Source organism: Gadus macrocephalus, chromosome 11 (genome assembly GCF_031168955.1).
Source record: "Gadus macrocephalus chromosome 11, ASM3116895v1".
NCBI classification, from domain to species: Eukaryota; Metazoa; Chordata; class Actinopteri; order Gadiformes; family Gadidae; genus Gadus; species Gadus macrocephalus.
In genome coordinates, this window is record NC_082392.1 from 14,742,792 (window position 1) to 14,768,300 (window position 25,509).

Consider the following 25,509-nt stretch of genomic DNA (forward strand, 5'->3'; position numbering starts at 1 on the left):
TTGACACCCCTGATATAGGTAATGTAAGGTCTGTCTCACTTATTCATTTATTCATTTTACTCTGAAATAACTTGAATGGAACTTTAGATGTCTGGGGATAAGCAGCAGTCAGGTAGCAAAGCTATAATTACCTGCCTATTTGGTTTATTTAGGGAAAGTATTCTGAAAAAAATTTTGCATGTGCAATAAAGTATACAACAAAATTTGCCGCGCGCGCACTGTCCTATTCCCTCTTGGGCTAAGCCCAAGATGTTTCAGAAACCTAGAAACGCCCCTGGTGCATAGCCTTGTTATCGACATAGTGGTACGTTCCTTCGTTCCTGAGTCTGACTGCCATCAGTGCGGAATGCCTTCAGTCTCGAATTCCAGTTACGTATTTATTCAACATAATGTATTCCTGGCTTTTATACTACCAAGATTACTAAAAAGCAATGCTAGTGCTATTTCATATATTTTAATTTTTATTCTATATATTCATATATAGAATAAAATGTTGACATACAATATTTATATATTCTATATCAACATATTTTGAAACATGTAAAGTTAATTTCCTCTACTTTCCCCTTCCAACACATGCACGACAAATTACAAGAAAAAACTAAACAAGAAAGATGCAAACAGCCCTGAGCCAGACACGTTTGACCAGTCGTATAACCTAGAACCATAGCCTATATTTTGATCACAAAATGTTATATAGGTTACATGTGTGCAATATGTTTATTTTTTATTCCTCATGTTTTTTCTTCATTTTTATTATTTATCTGCAGTTTACCAGCCTTGGTGGTTGTACTACAGCAGTATCCGATTCAGACAGGGAATCCGACTTTTGCTCAAACATGTAGAGTTCAATCCCTCAAAATGTGTAGCCCACATGCAGTGCTTTGTTTTGACGGTGTCCTCTCCGCATGTGAACTGGGGGGCGGGGCCGACAGGGCATGAGTTATATTATCAGCTATTGGCCTATCGATACCTCCTTGAGTTTATGAGGAAAAAAAAAATTTGTAGTTCAATGTATTATACTTTCAAGCGGTTTAATTCGGAGTACAAAAATGTCCTATGCATGTGTTGACGCCATGTGTTGAAGATTCACTGAAACGACGCAGGGGGGCAGTAAGGAGGCTATTGCGTGAGAAATCAATGCGAGGCATTGCTTCCTGTGAAAGCACTGAAGGGAACACAGGCGCTGAGCAAACCTGAATAAACAGACACGTATGTCTGTTTATTACAAAGGCTACGAATGGTTTTGATTTTTCATACCAACGACAATATGGGCAATTTGACAACCTTTCAACCAGCAAGAAGAAAGACGGGAGCAAATGGCATAGCGCAGCAACAGCAGGGATTCTCTGTACAGTAGACCTTTATCAACAGATGTGTCCGTGTCATAGTATAAGCACTGCGGCTGTGCAACCGGGAAGAGCTACACACAGTGCTTAACAACCAAGGTAGGTTTTGTCTTCTGTGCTACTTTAATGTGTCATTTCCTCCTCACATATGCAATATAATCCCAATGTCGGTTTTCCCTTGGGGTCTGAAGGATTTTGTGTATGCGCCACTTCATTTTCTGACCTAGCCCTACGTCTATGCAACCTTGAGGATGCAGACGTGTCTGGTTTCGACCAACATCACTTTGCTACATTAAACACTAGTCCTGTCTGCGGGCTGGTATTTGATTGGGTGTAATATATTCCTGATCGTGAAAGTAAATTGATTTGAGGGGCACGTAAACTCATAGTCAGACAAATCCTGAAGACACACAAGTGCTGTTTGTTCTCTTCCAGCACCGTATGTCTAGCCGTTTTTATGCAGTAATCAGCAGCAGCAGCAGCCTTCACTGCGTTGTCCTGGTTCCGCGTGTCTTCCCTGGGTGATTGACATGCGTCTTCCCTGCGTGATTGACATGCGTCTTCCCTGCGTGATTGACATGCGTCTTCCCTGCGTATTGACATGAGTCTTCTCTGCGTGTTTGGCGCATGACTTCCCTGCGTGTTGTCAGGTGTTTTCCGTTTGATCGAAGCGGGTGCTGGGGGACAACAACAGCATTAGAAGGCGATCGTGATCGTTGAACGGCTGGTAACGAAGCAGACCAGTGTCGGCGAAGCACCACTAACTGGGTCAGTCTTTTTGGATACGCCGTCGAGGTAGATTTGCGGAAATGTTTTTAATTGTTTATCATCGTAGCCCTCGCATATGACAGGGGCAGGATAGCACGGTTGGACATTTGGGGACATACATTTATACACAGGATTTCCAAAATCTATGTAGAGAGGTAGGGCTATGACCGGGCCCAAGAGAAACATCGTACGCTGTTTGGCTACTTAATATGTTTTGTAAAGACATATTTTGTCTCGTATGTGCCATCAAGAATCAATAACGCACAATTGATGAGCACTCAATGTAAATTTAGGACAGAGTTGGTGTCTATATCGATTAAAAGTTGCCTGCAACCTTTAAACAACGCAATGGAAAACTATCCTGCGTGTGTGACAATCTGTGATGCAGCATGTCTGAGTCAGTCAGGATAAAACACTGGAATGTCAGTCCTAGGCGATCCTGTTTTATATGGAACCCACTGTTTCTTCAATACTAATCCTTTCCAATCCCAGATTATGGTTTCATAATTTCTCATGCCTTCAGGGATTGGATAGAACCAAAGAGAGGATCATATATGGTTGACCTCCTGCAGGAGCCCTTTGACCCCAGATCAGGCCAGATACATCCTCTATTCACCTGGCACACGTTGATGTCTTGCTGTTGAATTCAACAGAGACAGACCGACCACAGCTCCAATATGGAAATGATTCCGTTGTGTTGACTAATGTTGACTTTGTAAACAAAAGTGGTTGCACTTTGCCACGCAATGGGGTTATACGAGCTACAGCTAGATTAGATCCTTGTGATAGGTCTGGTTTATTTTCATAATGTCTATTCCTGTTCCAGTAGTGATTGTACACAAGTGTAGCAAACAACTACCTTTTAGAGCAGTTGGGAAGCTGATACAGAAACAAAGAAAGAACGTGGTCGCTCAAGCCTGACTACTCTATTTGGTCAACTGGTGCCATCGTATTAATATTCAACCTGGGCTCTTTGTTTTGTCATTTTGGATTACTAAGAGATGTAATTTTGAGCTGAGCAACAGTCTGGCTCTGCAGACTTGGTAAATACCGTCATATGCTGCCATGGGGAGGATTTGGGAATTTTTATTTTTAAAGAAAAAGTGAGGTGAACCTTGGCTCTTTCCTGGTGAACCACCAGAACGTCCCATTAGTGTATTTTTATTATGGCGATATAAGCAGAAAAAATACATATTTCCGCTATAAATAACAAATGATATAACCTTTTGTCTTCATCGACCACACCTTTGGTCCACAGAGATTCAGACAGAGAAGAGAGCAGGTTCATTTTAATGCGACTCATTATGTTGGAGTCTGTTTGGCTGTAGAAAGTGACCGCGTCACCAGGAGCGGTGTGACTGACTTTTGCTTGATGGCAATTTGTTTGTATTTGTTGATGGTTGTTGTTATGTATGGTGTTGCAGCTACCGTTTCAGTTCCTTTTATTTAGAGAACAGATCACATGTACAAAACTTAAAAATGCATGACTCTCTCCTCTCAGGAACATGGAGGCCCTTGTCCCCCAGCAGAGGGGCTGATATCAACCCCCACAACCAGCACCAGGCTGAACTGAGCGACCTCCGCCTCGCCCCACCACCACCACCACCACCACCACCACCACCACCACCATGTCTGCCGGGAGTCCCGCCGCGGCCCAGCAAGCCACAGGGGACTCCAGCTTGGTCACAGCCGAGGCCGGAGGGACGCCCCCACAGTCAAGCCCCGGTGGGACGCCCCCCCATCCCAGCCCCAGTAGCACGGCCCCCCAGCCCAGCCCCGCTGGCACGCCCCCCCAGCCTAGCCCCGGCGTCCACTGCAAGCTGTGCCTTAGCGAGCACCCCCCGGCAGCCACCCACAGACTGGACGCCTGCAGCTGTGTCTTCTGCACCGCTGTACGTACAAACGCCATATCACACCCTAGTGCCTACTGTGGCGGGATCCTAGGGTTTCTGGAGATACCCCTGGTCACTGGCTGGAAATCCCCCTGTTTAGAGGCTGGACCAAAGCGTGTCCTATCTGTTGTTTTGTCTAGAAATGTCATTCAAGCATACCGGGTTTTGTTCTTCTCTAATGGTTGGGTAAGAGCCTGTACCTCTTTGGGACTCTGTTTCACTATAACTATTCCATGAACATTCCAGTATCAAGTCTAATCCCTATGGTAGAGACGAGGTCTATATGTTGTGTTACCTGTCTGGCTTGTTTGTTGGGTTTGACTACTTAAGCGAGGGTGGTAAAGCACAAGAGAAAACACGGATGACTTTAGTCCAAGCCCGTAAATAAGCCCCAAGACCTATTTACTTTAATGATTTAATTTCAGAAAGATTACTTTACAGAGACTTATGAGGAAGGAAAATGAATAGGTAAGGGTGGCTATCTGTCCTGGAAGGGAGCTTTAACCCAAGAAAAAATCACTCGTTATCAATGCAAACTTGTTTTCCCTCGATTCCCCACCTTTTATCTGGGACATCGTGTGGGTGTATTGCCAATACAGTAGATCACTATATTCCTCATGCATGTGCATTCAACAATGATTTCATTCTTTGTTACAGGATTATAACATGCTATGTATTTGAACCATGTTCAAGACCATTAGACGAGAAACCAATATTTTGCATCAAAATAAGAAGCCTATTAATTCTAGGGTTGGCTCTGCCGAGGCCTCGGTGTTATTGTTTGTAACAAGCTCTTCCGTTATTGGGGGAGGAATTTCTCAGTGTCAGCAGGGGCAGTGTAACACCTAGGGGTCGCCTGATGTGCAAAATATACACTTTAGGCTTCCTTTAGGTAGCCCGTGTAGTGACCTCTCTTCAGCTGGTGTAGTGCTAGTACCCACAGGGCTAGTGCTAGCACCCACAGGGCTAGTGCTAACACCCACAGGGCTAGTGCTAGCACCCACAGGGCTAGCGTTAGTACCCACAGGGCTAGTGCTAGCACCCACAGGGCTCGTGCTAGCACCCACAGGGCTAGTGCTAGCACCCACAGGGATAGTGCTAGCACCCACAGGGCTAGTGCTAGCACCCACAGGGCTAGTGCTAACACCCACAGGGCTAGCGTTAGTACCCACAGGGCTAGTGCTAGTACCCACAGGGTTAGTGCTAGCACCCACAGGGCTAGTGCTAGTACCCACAGGGCTAGTGCTAGCACCCACAGGGCTAGTGCTAGAACCCACAGGGCTAGTGCTAGCACCCACAAGGCTAGTGCTAGCACCCACAGGGCTAGTGCTAGTACCCACAGGGCTAGTGCTAACACCCACAGGGCTAGCGTTAGTACCCACAGGGTTAGTGCTAGCACCCACAGGGCTAGTGCTAGCACCCACAGGGCTAGTGTTAGTACCCACAGGGCTAGCGCTAGTACCCACAGGGCTAGTGTTAGTACCCACAGGGCTAGCGCTAGTACCCACAGGGCTAGTGTTAGTACCCACAGGGCTAGCGCTAGTACCCACAGGGCTAGTGCTAGCACCCACAGGGCTAGCGCTAGCACCCACAGGGCTAGTGCTAGCACCCACAGGGCTAGTGTTAGTACCCACAGGGCTAGTGCTAGTACCCACAGGTGTAGGCGGTGTTACTGGTGCATGCTCTACTTTACCCTCTCCCATGCCCCACTCTACCCTAACCCACCATCACACCTACTTTACCATACTGTATTTCTCTTTCACCCTACTTATCCTCATGTCATGGGCTCTACTCTGACCTACTGTACAATACCGTACCCTTCTATCCTCTCCTCTAAAACCTCCATCTGACGCACCCCATTTCTGCATTATACACCCCAACAGCCCCATCAGTAGGACTTGAGTACCCCTTCACCGACACCAAACTATAGATGTCTTGTGAACTGATATTATGCCATTATTATGTAAGCATCAATATTAATATTGTCAGGGCCTTGGTGTTTAAAAGGGGGGATGCTCAGGCATACATCTATATCTGACTTAATTTTATTCATCAGCAATTTAAATAATGTCATACAAATGCTTGGTAAATTTTCGGCTGCTAAATTGTTGCTTTTGTGCACGTTCCACTTGGGGTAGGTGACATGGGTATTTGTTTTCTGTAGCCTACTCCACTCTATCATATTCTATTCTATCATACAATCTATGCAAAGTGTAAAGCCTGGATTTCAGCCGAAAATGCCCTGTCATACAATGTTGCTTTGCTCAACTGATGTCTATGCCTTGTTCAATAACATCTGAACCACAATGTGGGAAGACTTTCCAAAAGTACGAGGACACACCCACCCAGAGCATCATAGGCATGCAGTGAGACTAAACATCTTATCAGCGGTTTCTATTGAATGGGGAGGTGGGGGTCACATACGCAGGAGGCCAGAGGATTTATGACGTCCTTCACATTTTTGTGGGTTTGTTTTCCTTCTGAATGATGATAACAGGAATACCCATGTATTTGATATGACATCAACACTAGAAACCTTTTCCAGTGGATCTGATGACAGAAGGAATTCAAAATTGGGGCTGTTGAGTTCCTGAAAACTGTCCCTCCTTTGGCAACATCCAACTTTCTGTCATGACCGCAGCTCGAGACGGTCAAATGTATTACACAACAGATCATCAGATTGCTGTGCTTGACAGTATGAAGCACGCGCACACAGGCACAGGCACACACACACACACACACACACACACCATCCCCCTAATGCCGCTGTTGTTTCCTATGTGCCGGTCCAGTGTCTGCAGCAGTATGTAGGGCTGGCCGTTATGGAAGGCGGGGGCGCAGCAGTCACCTGCCCAGACATGGCCTGTCACAAGACTGGAGTTCTACTGGATTCTGAGGTGAGGGTGTGCTTTAAAAACAAGCTTCTGTAGTCAGAAAACTACTACCCTGTAAGAGCACAGCTGTTATTTCCCAATAAAAGCACTGAAAAGTTTTGTTGTGTGCGGACCAAGTTTCTTCTCTTCTCGCCTCATCTTTGAGGTGTGGGGGAATGAATTGTGGAGTAGTTCCCCCCCCCCCCCGCCGTTTTTTACTTGTTTGGCGGTTACTAAACCTATAACTGTTTGACAACAAGGCAAGGGAACCCCAAAGGAAATTCAAAGGGTTTGCACTGCACTACTTGAAGGTTAAACTAAATGTTGTGGCATCTCTTGGCCTCAGAAAAGATATTTGAGAGGGGGAATACCTGCGGGTGTTTACTTGGAGCAGTGTTGCAGAGGCAAAATCCACTGCATTTATTATGGACTGAATTTCCATTGCCTATCTCGAACCAGAGATGTCTTTTTACCAAATAAATGCATATGTAATTTCTTGACAATCAATATCACTATGATAGAATCATAGTGGAAGCAATATTTTTTATCATAGTATATTTAACATTTGGCCCCCTTAAGTCTTCAATGAACTTAGGAAAGACTATTTTTGGATAGTCTAGACTCTAGTGGATACTGGGTATTTGGCTCCCAGTGATGCCTAGCCACTACCTGCTCCTTGATGACGTGATGCATCTTAAATGTGTGGCTTTGGATAAAAGCATCTTCTAAACAAACATTGGCTAATGCTGTTTAGCAAATAGCTTTTTTGCTACATAAAGAACACAGCTCTCTGGCCAACTTTATTACAATTATTACATGTTCTGCTCTGTGATTGCAGATCGCTAGTTTGGTCACCGGCGAACAATTGGAGCTGTACCAGCGTCTGAAGTTTGAGAGAGGTAGGTGTCGGCATAAGAAGGACGGTGACCAATAGCGGTCTACGTCCTGTCCAAACCAGCCATCGATAGCCCTAACATTAGACCAATGGCTGGAAGGCTGCAACATAAATGCCAAAATAATAAATCAACCACTAGACATCTATACATGAATACTACATTGACCTCCAGCTTGGTTGTTGTATGGTTTAAACATGGCCTTTTTTCTGCTGAGGAATGGCATTGCATATCTGTCTACAAGTGGCAGTAGCAGTGTACTTGAGGGACCGGAAAATCCGGTTGAGACTCAAATCCCTTGTCTCGACATTTCAGAATTATATTTCATTGTTTGTTTACCTTGGCTATATTGCTCTTTCCTATAGTCAAGTAATAAAACACTGTATATCCACAAACGGTTATTGTTCAGGCAGGCCACAAATCACACCTACATACGATATTGGACTTCAAATAAACAGTAAGGCATACTCGTCTATTGCCAATGGGAAAAGAGTAAAGTCCTTATTTTTTTGTGGGTTTTCCCGTTTTTAAAAACAACTGTGTGTGTGTGTGTGTGTGTGTGTGTGTGTGTGTGTGTGTGTGTGTGTGTGTGTGTGTGTGTGTGTGTGTGTGTGTGTGTGTGTGTGTGTGTGCGTGCGTGTGCGTGTGCGTGTGTGTGTGTGTCTCTCTCTCAGGGGTGAAGCTAGACCCCAGCAGGGCCTGGTGTCCGGTTCTGGAGTGCCAGGCCGTGTGCAGCCTGAGCCCCAGCACCACGGAGGGCGTGCCCACCTCTGTGCCCTGCCCCACCTGCCAGACCGTCTTCTGCTCCACCTGCCGGGGGCCCTGGGGGGGCCACGACCACAGCTGCTCCGAGACTGAACCCATCATGTCTGCTTCCTCCTCCCCCAAGAGCAGGTAGGTCCCCTCCCACCCCAGCTAGGCCTTCTGTGTGTTAGCGCACACACGCTGTTCGTATCGTGTAGTACTCATCCCCTCTCCGGCCCCCCAGGGAGCGCTCCAGCAGCGACTGTGACGCGGCCATAAAGCAGTGTCCCATGTGCGACATCTACATCGAAAGGAACCAGGGCTGTGCCCAGATGTTATGCAAGAGCTGCAAGCACACCTTCTGCTGGTACTGCCTGCAGAACCTGGACGTGAGTCTCGCGCCTGCTCGTTACGCTTCCTCTCAACATTTTGGTCGTACAGTTTGCAAATACTGTAATCGAGATGCAATTTTATGGGGATTTTTTTTGGTCCGTTATAAATATGTCTTTATGATCAAGATTATCATCACTCAATCATATCAAAGTATTGGCAAATGATGACTACATCATGTGGGACATGTCAGTCTAAGGATAATTTCATTGAAACTACTCTGCTTTTACATCCAAATTCAGGGAACTTATAGTTTTTTATTAACTGCGTACCAAGTTACATAACAGTACATCAGTTTCAGGTTGATATTAAACACCTCAAGCCAAAGTCAGGCCCACTCCATCTCATCCTGGACGCGTTGTCTTTTATTTTGAAACTGCAGGGAGACATCTTCCTGCGGCACTATGACAAGGGGCCATGCAGAAACAAGCTGGGCCACTCCAGGGCATCAGTCATGTGGAACAGAACACAGGTGAGACCTCCTCCCAGCATGCCTCACTGCCGTGAGGCCACCGGGTTGTGTTGACGGACAACAGAACAGCGTGTGATGTGGTCCCATGTCTTGTATTGTTAGCCGCCTGTAGCCTTGTCCCTGTTAAGTGATTACACCAAATCACTGAGATCTTAAGGAATGTATTTGTGGTTGCTCTAACCTGCTATATCAACTAAGGACATAGAAGTAAGATAATGTATAAGTTAGCATTGGCTTTTGAATCGTTCAGTGTTTTCTGTTTCAACTTCTGCATACTCACATTTAGAGAGAGCAATTCTCTTGTGTCCTACCACACAAAAAGTGCTACTCATTAAAGTAAACCCAGTCTGGAATAAGTGCTTTGGGAAGACGTCAGCTGTTGACCAAATCCGTTTTTATCGTTTCCTTGACTACGTATACTCTACTATCCTCGTAGTCCTCCTTTTTATAAGGGTAAATGTTTATAAGACCTCAACTGGTTAGCCAGAATACTTGACTACTCATTCAACAAACTGGACCTATAAAGTGTTTGTAATCCGCTTCTCTCAAATTCCTTTGTTTTCCCACTTACGCTTCCTCCAGGATACCTGATTAGAAAATACCTTTTGGAGGCATTGTATAAATCTTTGTGTTTATGAAAGGAGTGACACATTTCCGTTTCTACGATTGGATAATATGATGGTTTCACTCGTGCGTCTATCCAATAATCAGCAGCAATCACCGAAAGGCGTTCGCCTGCATGTGTACATTTTTATTTATAATTTTTTTTTCATTATGGCATTTCGGGCAACAATGATCTATTCGCACCTGGTTTTAGCTTCCTGTGCATGCGTGAGACAGCGGTACATTGAGCCCCCCCGGGCTGATATAACCCCCTCACTCGTATGAATGTCATCCATTGCAGGTGGTGGGGATCCTGGTGGGAGTGAGCCTCATCGCACTGGTGACGTCTCCTCTCCTGCTGCTCGTGTCTCCGTGCATCCTCTGCTGCGTCTGCAAGCCATGCGACGCGGGCCAGAGGCTGAGGAAGAGGAAGAGGAAGAAGAAACAGAAGCAAGGCGAGGAGCGGGAGATGGACCTCAGCCAGGGGGACTCCTCCGCGTCATAGCAGAGCATCTTCCTTCTGCTCGGTCGGTTGGAAGAAGGAGAGTGGGGGATAAAGGACACACAGACCAGGACATGATGTAGTGTTCATAAATAAATGTTGAACAGAGTTATGGGCGTCGATGAGCGGAGGACTCGTGTGTTTGCTGCAGAAAAGGAAGGCTTTTTCAGCGGTTCCCTGCAAGGAGACTATCAAACTACTGTTGAACTGTTTTTGAGAAGTGCCCAGTGGAATAACAGACTTCAGGAGTCCGGAAGGAGGAAGAGCATTTCTGAGCTGTGCTCCTAGTGGGTCCAGGGACAAATGCAAAGATGCCACCATTTCTTCCTTGGTGTGCAAGAACGAAGCTCCTCAAACGAATTCACATGGACAGCTCGGTTTTCGTTGCTATGAAGACACACAAACTAGAAGCCCACTGATAAGTTTCAGTTCATGGGATTAAAGGAGGTGCTCGGTAGCTTCATACATCATCCGATTCACAGACATCTCTTCCTGTTTCATTTGGGTTCTGATGTCAAAAACGTAAAATGGATGTCATGAAAACTGAGTGGACGAGGAGGACAAGACACCCACCCGCCAAGACGAGAACGCTCAGTTCAGTACACGGTCCCGACTCCACCCTCATGTGTGTGAAATGTCATCATGGCCAAACCAGTCGTGTTGAAGGTTCTATTTAGTGCCTCACTCTACAGTGCCTGGTATTTAGTCGTTACGTTTTGCCTTTCATTCAATGTTCTTTATCTTATGCAAAATGTTTAAGCATTGTTCAAAGCGAGGAACAGCAGTTAAGTTGATGCTGGGACCCATGTCCCGAAACCATGCAAAACATCCTTCCATAGTTGTGAGAAGGCAATGCTGTGTGTGTGTGTGTGTGTGTGTGTGTGTGTGTGTGTGTGTGTGTGTGTGTGTGTGTGTGTGTGTGTGTGTGTGTGTGTGTGTGTGTGTGTGTGTGTGTGTGTGTGTGTGTGTGTGTGTGTGTGTGTGTGTGTGTGTGTGTGCGCATGCGCGCGTTCTGTGCTGCAGAATTGCAATAGGGCTTTAATGGTGCACAGGGGTTTTCTCTGCTGTAAATGTTTGTTTTCACCTGGCATGTGTCAGACCAAAGGCTCTAACAAATTGTTGTGTGTGTTATTTATGGAAATGTATGTACGGTGTCCTGTTATTGTTTCTACTTTTGTGTTGGTTTTTTTGTCAGTTCGATTTTGTAAAGCATCATTGTAATTTAAATAAACATGTTAAACATGCATTACTTAATATGTGTTCTCTATACTTGCATCACATTTTATGGTTTATTATCCTTCCTCTAAAAATTCCAATGAACCGACTACTCATTTCTAACGTAACAAATGTGCAATGGTTGATGTTGACATTCTTTCCTGATTAAGTCAGAAACTGTGGCACTTTGTAAACAGGATGCGCTTAGTGACACCAGGTGGCTGCGGACAGTATTGCAGCTTTGGTTTCCGAGGAAGACGATAACTAGCGCGCACAACTCCACAACATTACTTCGAAGTTACGCAGATTAACATGGCAACCGAAAATGAATATTTCAAGGGTAATAGCCTTATCCACCGATAAACTGCGACATTGTGAAAAGACTTCCTTTTAATGTCTATCTGGGTAGGCATTTTCTGCAGAAAGTCCTTTTTGCAGAGCGATTGAAATGAAAACATATGGCGTTATTGGACTCTGTCCCCTCCCTTTCCTACTCTCTGTTATCCCTTGCATGTTTAATGTTTTGTATTTTATACAAGTTATCCACTTTCATTGCTTTAAAATAATTTGAATATGTGACTGTCTCACGCAGGTATTTCCAAAATCCCTTACTTGCCTAGTGCTGGACCTCATGACGTCATGTGCTTTAAGCAATACAATGCTGAAGAGGTAGGGGGCATCACAGCTTATGTAAACATTGAAATATAAACACCTTACACTTACTATTGAAATGGGTCGACATACAGTACTCCTGGTTTATTCTGTTCAGGTGCTGCTGGGCAGAAAGATGGAAGACTGGTTGAGATTCTCAGTCTGTTACTGGCATACCTTCTGTGGAATTGGTACACACACACACACACACACACACACACACACACACACACACACACACACACACACAATACATGTGTGTGTGTGTGTGTGTGTGTGTGTGTGTACACACAGTATTGCTCCATCAGGCCAAAGCATTACACCCAATCTAAAGCTTATTGAATTCAAGCGATCTGACGGTTCTCTTTTCTCCATCAGGTGCAGACCCTTTTGGTTCCCAAACCCTGCATAGACACTGGAACCAGGGAACACCAATGGAATCCGCCCGGAATCGTCTCAATGCTGCCTTCGAGTTCTTCAACAAGCTAGGGGTCAGTGAAATGGCTACCATTGAATTTGAGTAAATGTAAGTTATGCATATCCTCCTGAGTCACCGTGTCATCATGTCATCTCATTACATGTGCTTTTTGATTTTTGGTTTTGACAGGTGAAGTATTACACCTTTCATGACAGGTAAAGTAATTGATAAATCTGTTATATTTGTGGTTTTGTTTGGATTGAGGTTTGAATAGCATATTTCTAATTGTCTTGGGAACTGCCTGCAGGCAAAAGGGTTCAATTGTTGCTTCCTCATTGACTTAGTGTATACTGAGGATTATACCACTGTGAGCATTCACAACTTGAATTCATCTAAGAATATCAAAAATATAAGTTTTTGTAAAGATGACTACCAAAACCTTTTGCTTAGTTATATTTCATATTGTGATCATCATCATTATAACTACAAATATTCTTCTTCTTCTTCTTCTTCTTCTTCTTCTTCTTCTTCTTCTTCTTCTTCTTCTTCTTCTTCTTCTTCTTCTTCTTCTTATTATTATATATCCCGGTTTGATTGACCGGGAGTGAGCCCTCTTCCTGGGTAAAATAATAGTTAATTACAATTAAAATCATTCTTTGGAAAAACGATTTATTTGATAATTCAATGGCAATGGCCAATCACATTCTGATGCCTGTGGTAAGGAGGACCCATGTTTCCCCCCTGCAGGGACATGGCCCCCGAGGGATCCACTCTGGAGGAGAGCAACAGGAACCTGGACCAGCTGACAGACCTGGCCCTGCAGCTGCAGGCCCAGACCGGGGTCCAGGTGCTGTGGGTCACCTGCAACCTATTCGCTCACCCGAGGTCAGCTGGGGTTGAAGACACTCACCAGCTGGGGCAGTGCTGTAGTGGGTTATATAGTAGTGGAGTGATACTCCGGGTCCAAATCTTAACTTTAATGCACAAAGATTTAAAACGTAGCTAGAGATGTTAAAAAAAAAGAGGACAAAAAATGGCCCTCTATAGGTTAAAAATTGACATTGAGTATGCAATTGTTTGACAGGTACATGAATGGTGCGGCCACCAACCCTGACAGTCATGTTTTGGCATATGCGGGGGCACAGGTGAAGAAAGGCCTCGACGTTGCCAAGAAGCTGGGAGCAGAGAATTTCGGTAGATTAAGCACACAACACAACACACTGAACTCATTTTTCTTTGTTCTAAATTTTCAATGGAAAAATGTTATTCACTCCAACACTTTTCATAATTTCAGTATTTTGGGGAGGCCGTGAAGGCTTCTATTCCATTCTCAACACGGACGTAGCCGCAGAGCTGAAGCACATGGCCAACTTCTTCAAAATGGCTGTCAGTAAGTATGGGGAATAATCAGATCATATTCTGCGTAAATTGCGTAATCTTGTCATATTCATGCATTTGGGCAATGCACCTGTCCTTTGCCACGGTGATATTGTTCTCAGGGTACAAAGAAAAGATTGGACTTAAGTGTCAGTTCCTGATTGAGCCGAAGCCCAAAGAGCCTTGCAAGCACCAATATGACTACGGTACTGCTGCTCCATATACAAAAGCAAGAAGACACATTTACTGATAGCAGCTCACATGCATTCAGAAATAAACATGGCCTTAAGCATTCTATGTTTGTTCTTTTCACCAAGATGCCATGAGTGTCATAGGATTCCTGAAACACTATGGACTTGACGACCACTTCAAGCTGAACATTGAGCCCAACCACACCACCTTGGCGGGCCACTCTTATGAACATGACATCGTCATGGCCTCTGCGTAAGATGCCCTTTTTTTTGTCCCCAAGAAATGTCTCGGCTGCACTGAATGGTTGCCCAGAAACAAACAAACGCAAAATTGGTCAACTTGCCTCAAATAGACCAATGAACTTATTTTATATGCTTAAGCGGTCCTCTTCCACCACATGGTATTCATTTGGTGGCAAAATAAAACGTCTATATTTTTTGGATCTATTTAACGTAAACCAGAGAAAATGCATATATTTATTTTTCATTGGGTTCTAATATATGCCTACAAAAGCAATCAGCATTTTCGTTTTAACGCCCTGTTGGCTGTGTCTCTTCCCTTTCTGCTTCCATGTGGACCAGTTTTGGCATGCTGGGTTCGGTTGACTCTAATACAGGCAGCCCAGACCTGGGCTGGGACACAGACCAGTTCCCTATGGACACCAAAAACACCACACTGGTCATGAAGGTGAGACAAGGCATTTGATTAGGAGAAAGAACCCAGAGCGGTTGGATGCTGATAAGTTCACAGTGCAGTCCTGTTGTTTCAGGTGGGTAAGGCATCATTTGCTAGCCTGACATCGCCAGACCAATTAGTGAATGCGAATAAGTCTGGAACCTCTCAGTTCATTTTCAGCTTCAGAGGGAATGAAAAGCAGTATAACGTTATCATTTCTCAACCGATTTAAATTGTTCTTGTTTATTCAAGGATTTACGATCTATGTATTTTTTATATAAAATATATGTCAGATGATATATTATGAATACACAACTTATTGAAATCAGTTGAGAAATGTAAACGCCATACTTTATCCAAAAGAAACGCAGCTCCATTCCCTGTTCCCAATGCGTGTCTAATATGTCGATGCATTACAGTAGCAGACCTCTAATTAGTGTAATGAGCGACCCCTGTGCTTGTCTTGTGATGACACCTCTGTGAAAAGGGTCTCTTGCTCTCCCTGGGGTCCAGGCGATCATTGAACAAGGTGGCCTGCAACCCGGAGGGCTCAACTTTGACGCCAAGGTGCGGCGAGAGTCCACGGACCTGGAGGACCTGTTCATCGCTCACATCGGGGCCATGGACGCCTTCGCCAGGGGCCTGCGCAACGCCGTGCGCCTCACGGAGGACGGCCTCCTCCCTGGCATGGTGAAGGTACCAACGCCGCTGATGTTATCCTCCCGTTACCTTAGTAGCGGGATGACATGATTTAAACATGTTAAATAACCATTACATATGTTATTTATTTATGAATAGTTTATTAGGTTTATTAAGTTCATTAATATACATCTCAATGTCAGTCGTTAGTTCAGTCTTGGAAAGACTCAGGATTGTCCGGGCATGTTCTGAATATACGGAATTTGCCTGTCTTTCCAAGACCGAGTTTATTAGCTGACTTTGAGATGTATATACCTAGTAGTATATTACAATTATAGCCAATTATGGATTTCTGTTGCCCGTGACTTATGTTATGTCATCCACCGCTAAAGAGATAATGCGCTAACGTGCTAACTCAACAGGAGCGCTACTCCAGCTTTGCCCAGGGCCTCGGACAGAGAGTGGAGGAGGGCACTGCCACTCTAGAGGACATGGAGGTGAGGGGCGGGCCCTGAGGTCCTCTGTAAACACATTACACCCTATATAACATTATACTCTATTAATCATTCCAGAACTAATGCTACTTATCGTGTTGTGTTGTATTATCACCAGGCTTACATCAAACAGAACGGGGAACCAAAAGTCACATCTGGGAAGCAAGAAAAATATGAATCCATCTTTAACCAGTATATTTAATATTGGTATTATACTGTTTGTAAACTGGACATATATTCCAGTATAAAGTATTCAGTAGACAATTGCCATTTTGTGTCCCGTTTTATGCAGTTGACTTAACCATGGATTATGCTATAGTATTTCTTTCACTTGGTAATCGCAGAATGATTGTTTAGCCTGGTAGGCTAGATGCAGGATATGCTGCACAGTGGATGTCAACTGGGGGGGCTGGGTTGAGCCCAGTTACACATATTGTTCTTAGTATTTCCCACTGCATTGCAGGAATAAAGAGATGACGAAACAAACTGAAACTGCTTAACATCGCACAGAACAGTGTTACATATCATGTATATTAGTCCTACATATACATTTGTTAATCGTTTTTTACGTTTTCAAATGGACATAATACATTGATAATAAAAGATAAGACATGCTGTCGAACTGACAAAAGTATCATTTGCTAACATTAAATATAAGTAAGACACAAAGGCTAAACTTGTGAAGTTTTCATGTTACATCATGGCAAAGTGTTGTTTCACTGTATGAAACCTGCACTTTGACGGTGACGTCACATCATACTACTAGCCGGTCCGCCAGCTGTCCAATCAGTGGCCGGGGGTTTTCCCGCTGCCAATAGCGCCGTCCTATCCGAGGATAGCGTGAGCTCTGCTCACTAACACGTCGTCTGTAATTGGACGGTGAGTGTGTGGAGAAGGTGGGAGATACAAAGCATCAAATCCAAATTTGGCCGGCTTCCTAATTTGCATAATATATTCCATTGACTGTTCACAGGTTCCTAAATGATGTTGGTCCGAGCGAGGTTTGTTTGGGTCTGGCTCTGTGCACTGGGCAGGTCACACCAAAATCAAGGAATGATTCTTTAATATTGTTACTCACTACTGGATTTAGATCATCTTTTTTTAGTCTAGCAACCTTTACCTTGCATTTATACATTTTAATGTATACAAAATAGTTGTTTTTGACACAATGTGGACCTTCCTGGGAATAGCGAGCTTTACTTACATTTACAAAAAATGCGGTGCTGTTCTCGATTATGCTCATAAAGAGCTTGCAATTGCCATAGCACTATCTCTTTTTTTCGGACTTGTGCTACTATACACAAGGTATAATAAGAAGAAAACCCTCAGGTTGTCTCGGGTTCTAGACCTTCCGCTGGATTTTCTCTCTTCATTGCCACTGATAAGTAATTTTATCCCGAAATCATCAAAAGTGAAGGACAGTAATGAAGAGGTGCCGTGTAAAAAGGTAAGAGACTTACCTTTTATCTTGAGCGAAGATCTTTTTTAATTTACAAAGTACGTTTGGTCTAACCAGTGTTCATTTGCATGCCTACTGTAGGTTTAGTCAAAGGTTTCTCATATTCAGTATCAACTCGACGCTTTATCCACTGCCATTTGCAGTTTGTAGCCTGTTTTTGTGTTATTTAGATATTACTACAAGTCAGCAGGTAAGGAGTCGGGCAGCTTGTTCTAGGATGGCCATATAAGGCATAAACCTACCCTAGCCTTTGAGATGGCAGTCAAAAACCATAACATTAAACATTCCCACTAGTAGTCATCATTATGACTAGTATAATTAAAATAGAAAAAATAGTGTATAATCCTATGGTTAAGTCATCCATGTATGTATTTAAGCTTTATTATAATTATTGATAATATTATTATCTGAGTTTAGTACCTTCCTTTATTATTCTTCAACTGCTTGGTTATTAAAAAAATTAAGACTTGAATCATAGACTGTATAAAAATACTTCAATATGCTTTCGTTTTATTTAGTAAAAATAAACTTTACAAATGTAATTAGAAATGTGATACCATTTTTTATAGAGCGGGCGTCGAAGAATAGAGGCGACACCAAAGACGCGCCGGGACCCAGACAGCGGGGCGTCCGCTGAGCCGGAGGAACCGGACATAGTGATCGTGGGAGCGGGGGTCCTAGGTTCCGCCATGGCGGCTGTGCTGGCCCGGGACGGCCGAAGCGTCACGGTGATCGAGAGGGACCTCCAGGAACCGGACCGGATAGTAGGAGAGCTGCTCCAGCCGGGGGGGCTCAAAGCTCTTCAGGAGCTGGGTCTGGAAGGTCAGTACTGGGGGGCTCTCAGAGGTCCTCTAAGTGGGAGTAACTCCTGGTCTGCTTGTTTACTTTTATTATTTTCGACTTTTAACAGACTAGTCGAAATGTTTTTCATTTTTTCATTAAAAAAAATGTCAATACAAAAAACACCCGATGTTTAAAAATGCAAGTTGCCTTGGTTGGCAACGACAGTGCGGTGCTCTCCTAGCTTAAATAAAACATTACGGAACCCTTCATGCGTCACTTCGGTGTGAAATGAGAGCAGGTCCGGCATGAATAATGAATAGATGACGGGAAACCAAACCCTTACCCTCGTGTCTCTCGGTTATGCCTCCTCAACCACCTCTTCCTCCTCCTCCCTGCTGTAGATACTGTGGAGGGTCTGGACGCCCATGTGGTGAAGGGTTACGTGATCCATGACCAGGAGACCAACACAGAGGTGGAGATCCCTTACCCCCAGCAGGATGAGAAGATCCTGTGTGGCAGGGCCTTCCACCACGGCCGCTTCATCATGGGCCTCCGGAGGGCTGCCCAGGCCGAGCCCAAGTGAGTGGGAACACACTGACGTCACACAGCCCACTGGACCACATGTAGAGGCCGACGTCGGCCGCTGGTTAGGAGCTCAGCGTGGGAAAGGAGACAAAATAGCAGCAAAAATAAAGCCATTTTTTTGGAATTCATCGTTATTAAACAGGGACCGTTGGGAGTGCCACACTGTTTAACGTTTTGTGAACAAGGTAGTGGTAAAGTTTGTATTTTGTACAATAGTTAAGGTTGAGAAGATCAAAGACAATATTTTTTTCGATACAAAAAGACGAGGATTCAGCGAGCACACCGTTTGTAACCTTGACCTTTACTCCCCCCTAGCGTCACTTTCATCGAAGGCTCAGTCACCAGTCTGCAGGAGCACAACGGCGGGGTGACAGGGGTGCGCTACAAGGACAAGCTAACAGGAGAAACTATGGTAAGACTCAGGACGATGCGGCTCCATGCAACCCGCTGGTCATTACGGTTCAATCCTCCTGTTACATGTGAACTAACACTTAGGAGTGGATACATAACGTGGAGAACTGTTGGTGGTTTGCCTTCCAGGAAATCCATGCCGGGCTGACGGTGGTGGCTGATGGGTGCTTCTCCAAATTCAGGAAAAGTCTTGTGTCAGGGAAGGCACAAATATCCTCCCATTTCGTGGGCTGCATCATGAAGGTACATGGTTCTTTAACTCTCCTGAGCGACTCCATCAGCCTCATGCAGGGATTCCTTGGCTCACTTTAATTGGACATGTTTTGAACAGCATGCGCCCACCGTGACACGGCTATTAATACACCTGATTTTATTTTGACAAACTGAATTATATTCAATGCAGTCTGTTGGACTGTTGATTTAAATCCGAACAGTTTTTTTCAACAGTTGAGTCATTGTAGCTTGTTACAATCCCTGGAGTTTATTACTGTGGTGTAGACCGTAGAGAAATACAAAGCAGTTAATTGCATGTAATTATATGTGTATACATCAGGGCTAGGGTTAGGTTTAGGGTCGCGACCCGACCCCGGATAAGCGGATGACGATGACGATGAGCTATATGGTTATATTCTAATGAGGGACGTTACTAGTGTATACAAAATCAGAGATTCCAATGGCAAGAGCGTTCATATTGACTGCCTAAGCTTTAAACCATTTTATCTAAAGGATCTATCTTCCCCTCCCCTCCAGGATTGTCCACAGTTCAAAGCCAACCATGCTGAGCTGGTCCTTGGCAACCCAAGCCCTGTCCTCATCTACCAGATATCGTCCAGTGACACCAGAGTGCTGGTGGACATCAGGGGAGAGATGCCCCGCAACCTCACAGAGTACATGGCTGAGCGCGTGTACCCAGGGTTACCAGGTAACCACGCCAACAGCTCCTCCTGAGATCGCACGAGGACCATCTGCTATGTGGTCACTCTTTAAGGAGATCAAGTCTTTGTCTTCAAGCAGTTTGAAAAAGATCTTGGTGGTTAAAAAGTATATTATGGAAGACGTTTTTAAATTCTTCTGTTGTGAGTGATACAATAGCACACGCCCAGAGATTTGGATGTTAAAATAGTAATACACACAGTATTGTGTAGTAGCCAGGAAGTTGCAATGGAAGCATTTGACATCACAACTTTATGATAGGACATCGCATCACCAGCCTCTGCAAACCTTAATCTAGCACGTTGGCGGATCAATACATTTGTCTCCAAAACCAAAGACATTTTCCCCCCTGTGTGTGTATGTGCTCGGCAGGCACGCTAGAAAAATCCATCTACTAAGGCCAAGCTGAGTGAGTGAAATGATTTTCTGTATTGCTCTCTCTTTCTCTCTGTCTACATCACTCTTTCCCAGAGCACATAAAGGAGCCTTTCATGGGGGCCTTACAGAACGACCGCCTCAGGTCCATGCCTGCCAGCTTCCTCCCTCCCTCCCCGGTCAACAAGCCAGGTACTAAAGGGGCAACGCTGTATGAGTCTCTGACTCTTACCTTAAGCAGGGCTTCTCAGCCGGGGGTCCCGACCACATGTTGGGATCCCCAACATGCAGATAGGGTCTCAGGAGATTTTTCTCTTCAATCATACCGATCTTACATAACATAGGTTTTAGTTATTTGTATGGATTTCTATATATGTATATATATTATTTTTTTTCAAAGTAAGGGGGTTAGGTTTTTCTTAAAGGTTTTCTTTCTGTCAAAACCTTCCTAACAAAATTAACATCTTTGGGAATCAATGTGCGCTGGTCAGTACGGTGTTTGTGGACAAAATGACAGTCAATCACCAGCAAGAACTTTTCAAGATTTCTTATCACACGGACAGAACATGCTGTTGCTTACCTTTGTGGCAGGCATGTACACTGAATTACTCATAGGCTCAGAATCGGCACAACAAAGTATTTTTTACAAATTATATTGGTAACGAATGTTTAAGTGAAGCCAAGGGAGACGCTAACGATGGATTGATTCCCCGGACAGGTTCTTCCTTAAAATAAATCAATAGGATCAACATAAATACCCATGTTTGCCGTAAACATTTTCCACACATTATCCTCAATGTTGAAACCTAAGGGCAAATAAACACAAAGCGAAATCCCAGGTATTATATTGCAAGCATCTCTTTGTCCTCCTCAGGGGTCCTTCTGCTGGGCGACGCCTACAACATGAGACACCCGCTCACAGGGGGGGGGATGAGCGTGGCTCTCAACGATGTCCAGATCTGGAGGAGGAGTCTGCGGGACATCCCCGATCTCTATGACGACAGGGTCATGCTGCAGGTACAGGACACAACTCATTCAGTCGGCCGGGATGGCCTTAACGATGTTGTCATATTACCGTAGTGACCCGAATATAAGATGAACATTTTTTGAGAATTTCCCAAGATCAAATCTGTTTTTTATAAAGAAAGTCCTTTTACTTGAAAATCATGATAATTAAAACACTCTCGCGTGAGGATAAGAACATCCAGGATCCAGGATCCAAGAGTTTGTGTGGAACTTAAGCAATATACAGTGACGGCAATTAGCTGTCAACTAATTTATGCCACTATTAAGTTGTGCGAGCACACCTTAATCTCCTTGCTCGCAAACAAGGTCTACTTGTTTGCAAGTAGAGTAGAGACTAAACAAAAACACTTGCTCTCAGAAAAAGGTAACTGCTACAGCCCATCTCTTATGGGGAAAGGAAAGCAGCATAGAACCAGATGGAGTTGGTCAAATGAAAGTTATTTATTACCAGGAAGGAGTGAATGTATCTATTGACATTTAGAAATCTAGACTCTGAATATAAAACAACCCAACTTGTTCAGACACATTTCGAGGAACAATTCCTGGCCTTAAATTCGGGTCAATAAGGTTTTCATTGCATTGTGACTGCACGGCATTCCCTTGTCGCTGCCGGAATGTGGCACATCCCTGTTGTGTGGGAGCGAGAAGCAGCCCATCTAATTATGGGATGTACGTCGCATCAAATCTGCCATGTCGCCATTCATCCCCTGGGCCCGAGGTGAGTGATGGCCGAACAACAAGTGATATAACACTGAACTCTTTTTTCGTTTATCCTCAATAGGCAAAGAAAAAATTCCACTGGGAACGCAAGTCATCACATTCCTTTGTGGTGAACGTGTTGGCCCAGGCGCTCTACGAGCTGTTTGCAGCAACTGACGGTCAGTATCTGCATATAGCCGGCGGGATCAACCCATCCAAGGGAATGATGGGTATCTAAGATGGTTGCTTTTATTTAATCTTTGTGTGTGGGGGATATGACACCTCATTCACTACCGGTGTCCAACAATAGTAGTGCAGCAGCCAATCAGGTGCCTTATTTGAAAAAACGGTCTGGAAATAATATTGTGAGATGATTATGTCAAAACAAGACCATGAATCTGGAGAACTGTTAATATTGAGCCTGATAAGAATAACTTCCTTGTTGGTTTTCTGTTTACTAGACTCTCTTCATGAGCTGAGGAAGGCTTGCTTCCAGTACTTCCAGCTTGGGGGCGAGTGTGTTGCTGGGCCTATTGGACTTCTATCTGTGTAAGCATCCAATAATACTGATGTGTTCATTCTTAAGTTTTCCTCTTCATAACCTCTTCTTCGTAGTCGCGCCCACTGCCATATTTTCCTCATAACAATGTTTCAAAGCACTATGTCAAATATCGATATTTTGTGACTGAATACGATCAATATCATTATCATTGTAAGGAACCTTCAATGTGTGAATCTTCTATGTTTTAACCAGGTTGTCTCCCAAGCCTCTAACCCTGATTGGCCACTTCTTCGCCGTAGCCATGTTTGCGATCTACGTCAACTTCAAGTCGGAGTCCTGGATCACCAAACCACGGGCCCTGGTGAAGAGTGGAGTCATCCTGTACCGGGCCTGTACCGTTCTGTTTCCTCTCATCTACTCAGAATTCAAGTACCTGGTCTACTGACCACAAAGTGCACACCCGACCATTCCCTCATGAATATTGATATTCATTCACCCAACTTGACTTCGCCACGTTATGACTGCACTGCTTTTTGGCAGATACTCATGCAAACACACAGCCCTTTTCTGTGTTCAATTGTGACGTCCAGTTAATTTATGGTTCTGCCTTCGCCGGTTATAGGTTTGTTTATGCTAAACAAATACTCAAGAGACTGAAGTTTGGGCAGACGTTTTCAAAATATCTGTCCTGCTAAATACAATGTTGAAAATGGGAGCCGCAATGTTACTGTCATTTTTGTAGCAATGCCTTTCATAGGCCTAATTGCACTTTGCTTTACAAAGCTACGTTGTATTGCAGTGCACTTAAGCTTGCACCTTAACTTGTGATGAATTCCCAAATTACACCTGCCAAATGTACCTTGTAGGGCATGGAATATTCAATTTTGAATTTTATCAAAATGCTAAACTTTAGGTAAAACCACTTTTGTGCTGTACTTTTTTATTGTATTGGATGTGATTATTTATAATCATTATTCATATTTTCTATCAATGATTGTTGGCAAGTGCTTTTCCACTCAGCCTTCCATTTTTTGAAAAGATACTTTTAATTGTTCAAGTGACATTTGGTTCATGTCAGCCTTTTGTGCATCTCTGCCTTTTCAAATGCATGTCTCCCAAATAATCGGCAAGATTGGTTGAGGGCATTAGATCTTAGGTTCTGATTGGTTGAGGGCATTAGATCTGAGGCTCTGATTGATTCAGGGCGGTGGACCGGGGGTTCTGATTGGTTCAAGGTATTGCCGTGTGCAAGACTACAGGGGACAGTTAGGCATTTTGCTAACCCAGAGCTCAAGCTCTTAATTGTTTCCATTGGCTCTACAGTTCTGTACAGTATTTTTGTAATAAATTATCACTTGGTTCACTGCTTTTACCCATGACAACTGCTGGTGTCAAATTTTCCTCTGATTTACAGATTTAATAATTTAATGTATCCCAGCGATGATATGAATAAACGTTCCTTTGGCAACAAGTGCTTCTGAGTGTGTGTGAAGTGTGGGTCTGGAGTTGCTGGACAGCAATGGTACCCTGTCATAATGATTTACTTGAGGACATTTAACAATGTCATGCTAATTGAACCGCTGATCATAACCTCAGACCACGTGATATATGGTGTCCCAGTGTTGGTGTACCTGCTGGTCATCGGCTCTGAAGACCTGGGTTCAAGTACCGTCATCCTCTCAATGGAAGCCTAATTTAACTTTCTAAGGTAATGATGTCTTGTTAATTGTAATGCCAATTATAACCTTCCACCAGCTCACAGCTAGTGTCCAGGTTGTGCACAAGAGAGTTCGTGTTGGCAATCAACTCTTGAGACATGGGTTTGAGTCCTGTGAGGGAGTCTGTGAATATTAACGTTGAAGACATTTTTTTTTTTTACTTTAACAACGTTGAATGATTTGTGACGTATCTAACCTCCCACCACATCACTACGAACGCCTTGTTATCCTCAGACAGGGACGCGGGAAGTTAGTCCGAGGGGGGGGTGCTGAGAGAGAATCTATATAATGACGTCATAATAAATGCTGCGCAACATCCGTTGTTTACAGAGACGAGATGAGGGGTGACGTCACATTCAGGGATCCGCTCTGATAAACACTCTACTGGTGTGTAAAAAGAGTTCTGCCAACTAGCCACTGTTATTCACAAACGTTAGCAAATAAACAATGTGGAAATTAGAGTCAACTCGGCTGATACTGGGCTGAATTTCACACACTAACAACATGCCGACAAGCTGTTGCGGTCCGGGATTATACACAGCGTTATAACAAGGATTCAGGAGGTTATTTCTAAAGGTTTACAAAGGAAAGTGACAATAATAGAAGGCCTTAATTTTCATCCAGACTTACGAGTTGTCTGATATGAGGAAGGTGACGATTTCTCCGTCAAGTGAACCGCCCGTCTTTGCTCTTTTTTTGCCAACCAGTTTACGTGCGGGATTCCAGAATCTAAACGATAACATTCAACGTGTCTATTAATATGGCAGCAACATTTTACACCAGTTTTAGAATGTTCACTACAACAGATGTTGAACACCAACATGCTTATGTAAAATCAGCATAGTACCGATAATATGATAAATATCATAAA

The 25,509-nt window shown here is 44.0% G+C and overlaps 3 protein-coding genes and 1 long non-coding RNA gene across 7 annotated transcripts; 3 read left to right on the forward strand and 1 right to left on the reverse strand.

Moving 5' to 3' along the window:
* The first annotated feature begins 1,046 nt into the window (after positions 1-1,046).
* rnf144b (ring finger protein 144B) lies at positions 1,047-10,770 on the forward strand. Of its 3 annotated transcripts, none has more exons than XM_060064745.1 (8): positions 1,047-1,448; positions 3,619-4,009; positions 6,802-6,906; positions 7,721-7,781; positions 8,450-8,669; positions 8,764-8,908; positions 9,292-9,381; positions 10,286-10,770. In XM_060064745.1, the coding sequence occupies exons 2-8, from the start codon at positions 3,746-3,748 to the stop codon at positions 10,487-10,489; spliced, it is 1,089 nt and encodes a 362-aa protein (XP_059920728.1). In that variant the 5' UTR covers positions 1,047-1,448; positions 3,619-3,745; the 3' UTR covers positions 10,490-10,770. The 3 variants fall into 3 exon arrangements, with proteins under 3 accessions (XP_059920728.1, XP_059920730.1, XP_059920729.1); XM_060064747.1 differs by lacking the exon at positions 1,047-1,448 and adding an exon at positions 1,961-2,144; XM_060064746.1 differs by lacking the exon at positions 1,047-1,448 and adding an exon at positions 1,961-2,117.
* Positions 10,664-11,846, reverse strand: LOC132467443 (uncharacterized). Its single transcript, XR_009528019.1, has 2 exons — positions 10,805-11,846; positions 10,664-10,770 (listed from the first exon to the last, which is right to left on the reverse strand). It is a non-coding gene; the product is annotated as an uncharacterized LOC132467443 (long non-coding RNA).
* Positions 11,847-11,890: 44 nt separating this feature from the next.
* On the forward strand, positions 11,891-16,639 carry LOC132467441 (uncharacterized). 2 transcript variants are annotated; one of them, XM_060064742.1, is made up of 14 exons: positions 11,891-12,041; positions 12,294-12,370; positions 12,471-12,543; positions 12,731-12,843; positions 12,960-12,985; positions 13,518-13,655; positions 13,855-13,964; positions 14,065-14,160; positions 14,270-14,353; positions 14,465-14,591; positions 14,921-15,026; positions 15,528-15,710; positions 16,076-16,150; positions 16,266-16,639. In XM_060064742.1, exons 1-14 carry the CDS (start codon positions 12,014-12,016, stop codon positions 16,347-16,349), a joined length of 1,320 nt encoding a protein of 439 aa, XP_059920725.1. In that variant the 5' UTR covers positions 11,891-12,013; the 3' UTR covers positions 16,350-16,639. The 2 variants fall into 2 exon arrangements, with proteins under 2 accessions (XP_059920725.1, XP_059920726.1); XM_060064743.1 differs by lacking the exon at positions 11,891-12,041 and having other exon boundaries at positions 12,448-12,543.
* A 464-nt stretch (positions 16,640-17,103) lies between these two features.
* Positions 17,104-24,394, forward strand: sqlea (squalene epoxidase a). The gene is made up of 11 exons (XM_060064741.1): positions 17,104-17,594; positions 18,176-18,428; positions 18,791-18,968; positions 19,290-19,386; positions 19,515-19,628; positions 20,136-20,307; positions 20,790-20,885; positions 21,568-21,710; positions 22,501-22,597; positions 22,880-22,967; positions 23,173-24,394. Exons 1-11 carry the CDS (start codon positions 17,316-17,318, stop codon positions 23,363-23,365), a joined length of 1,710 nt encoding a protein of 569 aa, XP_059920724.1. The 5' UTR covers positions 17,104-17,315; the 3' UTR covers positions 23,366-24,394.
* The last annotated feature ends 1,115 nt before the right edge of the window (positions 24,395-25,509 follow it).